Source organism: Seriola aureovittata, chromosome 17, assembly GCF_021018895.1.
Source record: "Seriola aureovittata isolate HTS-2021-v1 ecotype China chromosome 17, ASM2101889v1, whole genome shotgun sequence".
Lineage (NCBI taxonomy): Eukaryota > Metazoa > Chordata > Actinopteri > Carangiformes > Carangidae > Seriola > Seriola aureovittata.
The window spans coordinates 25,500,799-25,508,423 of NC_079380.1; the positions used below are offsets into that span (position 1 = coordinate 25,500,799).

General features: G+C 42.1%; 1 protein-coding gene across 2 annotated transcripts; it reads right to left on the reverse strand.

Moving 5' to 3' along the window:
* Positions 1-654: 654 nt before the first annotated feature.
* Positions 655-7,468, reverse strand: syngr1a (synaptogyrin 1a). 2 transcript variants are annotated; one of them, XM_056401911.1, is made up of 4 exons: positions 7,158-7,468; positions 6,073-6,310; positions 5,794-5,939; positions 655-1,272 (listed from the first exon to the last, which is right to left on the reverse strand). In XM_056401911.1, the coding sequence occupies exons 1-4, from the start codon at positions 7,257-7,259 to the stop codon at positions 1,150-1,152; spliced, it is 609 nt and encodes a 202-aa protein (XP_056257886.1). In that variant the 5' UTR covers positions 7,260-7,468; the 3' UTR covers positions 655-1,149. The 2 variants fall into 2 exon arrangements, with proteins under 2 accessions (XP_056257886.1, XP_056257887.1); XM_056401912.1 differs by lacking the exon at positions 655-1,272 and adding an exon at positions 2,747-3,106.
* Between the last annotated feature and the right edge of the window lie 157 nt (positions 7,469-7,625).

A 7,625-nucleotide genomic window follows, 5' to 3' on the forward strand; every position in this document is an offset into this window, starting at 1 on the left:
GGATCAGAGAAAACTTCAGCTGCACTTCTTGAATGAACAGACAGAGCAGTCAGTGTCTGTGATGAGACACTTGCCTTTATTACCTGTACCACCTTTATTACCTGTATCACCTTTATTACCTGTATCACCTTTGTTACCTGTACCACCTTTGTTACCTGGATCACCTTTGTTACCTGTATCACCTTTGTTACCTGTATCACATTTGTTACCTGTATCACCTTTGTTATCTGTACCACCTTTGTTACCTGGATCACCTTTGTTACCTGTATCACCTTTGTTACCTGTATCACCTTTGTTACCTGTATCACATTTGTTACCTGTATCACCTTTGTTACCTGTACCACCTTTGCTGCCTGTACCACCTTTGCTACCTGTACCACGTTTGTTACCTGGATCACCTTTGTTATCTGTATTAAGGCTGGAGAAATGTATCAGTTTGTGAATTTAAATTAACAGGTTTAAACAGAGAGTGGAGCTGATGCTGCTTCTCTATGAGCCCTGTGATCTTCAGTCTGAATCAGCAGTGATCAGCTGTGATCAGCAGTGATCAGCTGTCAGTGTATTATGTTTTACTGTGATACTGAAAAAACTTAACAACACGAGGATTCTGAATGAAGTTTTGCAGACTCTTTTTTATTCTGGATGGACATCAGAGATAATGACATCATCAGGAAGTGATGTCACACTGAACCAGATCAACACATGGTTCAAGTCTGACTCAGTTCACAGTGTGTAAATGATAGTAAATGATAGCTCAGTGGCTAACTTCATCTGATTTGTCTGATTGGCTATCTAACCTTTGCTGCTTACAGGCTAACATTAGTTGGTTAGTTAGCACATTTTGCTAACAAAGTAGCATTGTTGGGAGGAAATGATTTTCTTTCCAATGAACTCTGTGTGCGTTTAAAATCAAAGTTTTAAGACTGTTTATTCTTCACTCATGTTCTGAACTCTGAATTGCTACTGACGGAGAGTACACGCCCCCTGGTGAGTGACATCATTGGACTATAAACCTGGTGATTTTTTAGTCCAATTCTGTTTCCTAAATATGACCTATCACCATACACAACTACCCAGAATGTATCACTGTTCAAGCCCCCCCTCTACTCATGGGTGGTCGGAGCCTCTACTCGTCGATGGGCGGTGCCTCTACTCCTCAGTGGGAGGAGCTTCAGGAGGGTTCTGTTGGTTAGGGTCTACGTAGTCCTGATTGAAGGTGACGTTGTTGGCCCCCAGTTTAAACCTGTAGAGCCCCAGCAGACCCTGGACAGCCTGCAGACAGATTCAAATGACAAAACTTTATTAATACTGTATGACGATATCTTAATGTCCTACCTGCTGGTTTCACCTGTTGTATTTTGTGTTTACGGTTGCTCTTCTTCTGTTCTCTACATGAAGTTTCTTTAAATCTGTTTGTTGTCTGGGCCAGTCACTGTCCAGTGCAGTATACCCTACCTGGATTTTAAATACACAGCCAAACATCTTCCTCTAGAGCTCTGTCAATCACGTCTTCAACCAACCAAGTGTTTGGTGACATCATGAAATAGCGTGGGATCATGGGATTTGTAGTCTTCAGCTTCTCCTGGTTTGATTCCTTCAGTGTCAGTGGTTCAGGAGGTTTTTCCCAGAAGGTGAATTATCCAAAGAGGTTTCCTCCTCTCCACAACAAACACACCAGCTGATTATGTGTACATATATGTGTGTGTGTGTGTGTGTGTGTGTGTGTGTGATTGTGTTTCACTGACGCTGTACGGAAGACAGAGACATCAGGGTTAGGGTTAGAGAGGTTGGGTTGATGCTAACCTTTGTTCTGATTGTTTCTCTGATTACTTATGAACCAGACATTGAGGAAGTTTTTACTAGCAGCTGAATTATCCATAGAGGTGTCCTCCTCTCCATAACAAACAGACCAGGGGATTAAAACCAGTAGAAACGCTGAATAAAACAGTTTGACTTTAAACATCAGAGATTCACTCTTCGGTGACACAGGAGAGGACGTCTCCAACAGCTGGGAGCTGAGCTGTCTAACATTTCCTCAGCTTGTTCCTGATACTTTCAGATCCAGACGTCCGATTACTAAAATCATCTGGTTCAAATATAGAGCTGAAAACCACCAAGGTGTAAAAAGTGTCTCTGACTTACAACTAGATAAAAGTCAATGTTGAGCTTCTGTCAGACAAACACACTGACACATGATCATAGAGGATATGATGTCACCAACTAGACTGAATGATCATACAATGTGATGATGTCTATATACTGTATGCTAATTGGTGTATTACATCATCATCATCATCATTACAACATGAGCTAATGTTTTTATTGTTTTTCACTTTTATTTCCCTCTTTTCACTCAAAAGGATGCTGAAAGATCAAGTGTATTTATTCTCTGCTGCTGGGACGAGTGACTTTCACCTTTAACATATTAATCTGATTTCATCTGATGACACCATTATGACAAAATGATGACTGTAGTGACATCAAAGAGTCAGCATAGGGTAGCACACACGTACAGAAATATACACACCAGATCACACACACACACACACACACACACACACACACACACACACACACACACACACACACACACACACACACACACACAATCACAGAGAAACACACGTCACATTAACTCTTAAAGTTAAACTGTCTTTAATCAGGATACATTATGACATCATCAAGCATCATGACATCACTGTAAGAACATGAACTTTTTTCAGCTCTCATCTGAGGAGGAAACCAGCATCACTTTATTACCATGGTAACAGGAAGGCACTTTGGATGACAGGCACTTAGATCAACCAATCAGAGTCCTGACTGAGTTGAGGAGGAGGAGGAGGCAGAGGAATTCTTGTCTCTGATTAGCTAAAGGAGAAAAGTGACGTTAGGTAGGTCTGCGTGCATGTGTGTTTGTGTGTTTGTGTGTGTGTGTGTGTGTGCGTGCGTGTGCGTGCGTGTGTGTGTGTGTGTGCGTGCGTGTGCGTGCGTGTGTGTGTGTGTGTGTGCGTGCGTTTCAGGCAAGTGGAGGGCTGAACAGTTTGTTGTATTCTTCTTCGAAAGACACTCTCTTCAGACGCTCCAGTGACAGCAGAGTGAGACCTCCCTACACAACATATAACATATACACACAACATAACACACACAAATACATTTATATAAACATGCACAATATCACACATAAATACACAACATATCACAGACACATGAATAGAAACACAATAAATCACAAAACCACAGAAACAGGTCAGACAGACAAACACACAAACAAACACAAACAAACAAAGAGAAATAAACAAAAAGAAATAAACATGTTACACATCTTTAAATATACATTTTATCTCCAACAACAACATGTTGTTAGAAAGAAGTTCTGTTAGAGAACCGACTATTAGAGAACCGACTGTTAAAGAACAGACTATTAGAGAACAGACTGTTAGAGAACCGACTATTAGAGAACCGACTGTCAGAGAACAGACTGTTAAAGAACAGACTATTAGAGAACAGACTGTTAGAGAACCGACTATTAGAGAACCGACTGTCAGAGAACAGACTGTTAAAGAACAGACTATTAGAGAACAGACTGTTAGAGAACCGACTATTAGAGAACCGACTGTCAGAGAACAGACTGTTAAAGAACAGACTATTCGAGAACAGACTGTTAGAGAACCGACTGTTGGAGAACAGACTGTTAGAGAACAGACTGTTAGAAAAAATACTGTTAGAGAAAACAGGCTATTAGAGAGAACCGACTGTTAGAAAGAACCGACTTTTAGAGAACAGACTGTTAGAGAGAACCGACTGTTAGAGAACCGACTGTTAGAGAGAGCCAGTTATTAGAGAGGATCAGTTGTTAGAGAGAACCGACTTTTGGAGAACAGACTGTTAGAGAAAACAGGCTATTAGAGAGAACTGACTGTTAGATAACAGACTGTTAGAAAACAGACTGTTAGAGAGAACCCACTGTTAGAGAGAACCGACTTTTAGAGAAAAGACTGTTAGAAAACATACTGTTAGAGAAAACATACTGTTAGAAAAAACAGGCTGTTAGAGAGAACCCACTGTTAGAGAGAACAGACTGTTAGAAAGAACCGACTTTAAGAGAACAGACTGTTAGAGAGAACCAGCAGTTAGAGAGAGGCAGTTATTAGAGAGGATCAGTTGTAGAAACGATTGTTAAACAGAACGGACTGTTAGAAAAGAGACTGTTAGAGGGAACCAACTGTTAGAGAGAACAGACTGTTAGAGAGAACCCACTGTTAGAGAGAACAGACTGTTAGAAAGAACTGACTTTTAGAGAACTGACTGTTAGAGAGAACCAACTTTTAGAGAGAGGCAGTTATTAGAGAGGATCAGTTGTAGAACCGATTGTTAGACAGAAGAGACTGTTAGAGATGAGACTGTTAGAGAGAACTGACTGTTAAACAGAACAGACTGTTAGATAACAGACTGTTGGAGAGAACAGACTGTTAGAGGGAACCAACTGTTAGAGAGAACAGACTGTTAGAGAGAACCCACTGTTAGAGAGAACAGACTGTTAGAGAGAACCCACTGTTAGAGAGAACAGACTGTTAGAAAGAACTGACTTTTAGAGAACTGACTGTTAGAGAGAACCAACTTTTAGAGAACAGACTGTTAGAGAAAACAGGCTGTTAGAGAGAACAGACGGTTAGAAAGAACCGACTTTTAGAGAACAGACTGTTAGAGAGAACCAGCAGTTAGAGAGAGGCAGTTATTAGAGAGGATCAGTTGTAGAACCGATTGTTAGACAGAAGAGACTGTTAGAGATGAGACTGTTAGAGAGAACTGACTGTTAAACAGAACAGACTGTTAGATAACAGACTGTTGGAGAGAACAGACTGTTAGAGGGAACCAACTGTTAGAGAGAACAGACTGTTAGAAAGAACCCACTGTTAGAGAGAACAGACTGTTAGAAAGAACCGACTTTTAGAGAACCGACTGTTAAAGAGAACCCATTTAAAGAGAATTAGCTGTTCTGCTGAGGATGAAGCCAGACACAACAGGAGAACGCATTAGGAAACCTCTTACCAGCCCTTTTCCAATGTAGTGCCCTTTTTTCAGGCACATAAGGAACCTTTTTAGAGGAACTCAGTAGTTTTTTCTAGAATGGCAGGACCATCTTAGGAGATCAAGAAAATTTGAGTAGCTCTGGAACTTTGGAGCTTAGGAACATTTTCAAAACTCTGGAACCTTTCTACGAGCTGAGATAAGTGTTTAGGAACTTGGGAAGCTGTTTTAGGAGCTCAGGAACCGCTTTACTAACTCTACTTAATGTACTCTCTGACCAAACAGAACATAAAAATGTTGTGCGGGTGTCTCCATACAGTATCACCTTTTCAACAATAGATATCTGAAACGTTCTGGTTTGTTAAACACAGTGAAAACGAGGCAGAACCTAAAACCAAGACCTGACAGGTTCTTCTGTGGTTGTTCTGCTTTGTAGATCATGGATGGATTCATAGATGTGATTTGGTTCCCCCACTGATCATCACATGTGTAAAACTGTTGACAGGACATGATCTACAGTTAACAGGCTATTACAGTACACAATGTTTTATCAAAAGAGGTTTATGTTTGTAAAACTTTCTTTGATTTTAAAATGTAAATTCAACTGGACTGCACTACACTAAAGTAAACCCACTGAACAGCTTTCATTTGAATGAGTGGATCCATCTTTGAGTCCGGTATCTGCTTCTTATAATACAGCTGCTGCTAAATTGTGACACGGTTCTGGCGAGCTGTATTCTGTCAGGTGATAGTTCAGGTACATACCCAGGTGAAGACAGAGAAGAAGGAGAAGACAATGGCGGCCCGGGCAGCATCAGCTCCTTCATTCAGAGGGTTGTCTTCTTCTTTAGAAACCTGCCACTGATTGGCCAGAAAACAGAAACCCACGAACCAGACCAGAGACCAGAGAACTGCAGAGAACACCGGTTACACATGGTTATTAAACTCAGAGAACACAGGTTACGCAATGTCTATAAAACTCATAGAACACAGGTTACACATGGTTGTTTAAAGGTGACAGAACCTGAGGAAGCAGAGTCTCACCTGAAACTCCAATGTCTGCCATGACGACCTTCTTCCTGTCCTTCACGCCGCTGATCTGTGGGAAATAAACATCCAGCGCCAAGAGAGCAGCACTGCAGAGAAAACACAGTGTTCCCATTGCGACAGCGTAGTTGCAGGCATTGTGGTTACGGTTGAAGATGCAGTATTCCTCCACCTCTTCAGGCCGGTTAACGTAACCCTCGTTAGCAACACAGCCCAGGATCACAATGGAGAAGATCTAAGATCAGAGGAGACAATTAGCTCAATGCTAACAGATACATTCATTCTTAGTAGAAGAGGCTGGATGATAACAGTTGGAGGAGGTCCTGGTCTCACAGACTGTGAGGGCAAGTTCATCTCTGTTCTGGCTCATGTTTCTGCAGCTGCACAAAGTGTTGAAAAGGTGCTTGTACATCAGACAGTGTGGGCTTCAGTGTCAGCCAATCACAACATTGATCTTATTGCTCTGAAACAGCAGGTGAAGAATCAGCTTCTTCAGGGAATCGTATTGTTGTGTGGTCATCTGTTTGTGGCTGTCTGTTTGTGACTGACTGTCTGTTACGTCACCGACTGTGTGTGACTCATATTCATCAAACTGTCCAATCAGAGCAGCAGCAGAGTTAAACAGTGAGGTTTTGTTTGAGGAGTCTTGTGTTGAACCTCAGGAATGTTAACACCAGTCTCATGACTGAAACACTGACAACACACACACACACTGAATCTAAGTCCTCTGGATCAGCTGTGAATTTAGTAACCATGGCAACATGTTTTGTTCTATGATGAAGAAAAGTTTTGAGTTTACTATGATTAACACAGCGGCCGAGGCTCATGGGTAATGTAGTATTCATCCATCAAACTGATGAACAAAACCTGATTCCACAGAAACAAAGTGAACAACTGAAACTGGTGTCAGAACATTAACCTATCAAAACAGGTACAGTCTACCTGTACCTGTACCTCCTCCCAGAGTCAGTATGTCATCAGTCAGAACACCTGAACACACCTGAATACACCCCTGAACACTCTTGAACAAAAGTGAGGTTGATTGTTAAACTGGGACATCATCATTACATCATCAGACTCACCCAGCAGAGGATCCTCACCACAGTCTGAGGTTGTCGGATGAAGGTCAGTGGGTCAAAAGCACCGCCCGCCTTCCCTGCCCCATACGCTTGGAAACCATCCATCTGTCCACTTCCCTTCCCCCAGACCAGCTCACACCAGTAAGGACCAGTAAGAACCAGTAAGGACCAGTTCAGCCTGGGTCAGTCCACTTTAACCCTCCACCACCTCCTCCCAGCTCAGTCCACTTAGATTTAAGTCTGACAAGTTGGTCCCAGTTCACTGCATCTGGTCCAGTCCTGTTAGTCCAGGTTGGTCCACTTAGTCCAGTTAGTGTGCCTGTGTCTGTACTGGTGTGTTTTCTCTCTTGTTCTCTGCAGTTATAAACTGCTCTGTAATCTGCTCTAATCCTCCTCATCCTCCTGAGTGCATGCCGGGTTTCAAACCCTGAGCTCTGTCTCACAGGCTAAGAACTGCCTCCAACCTGCTCC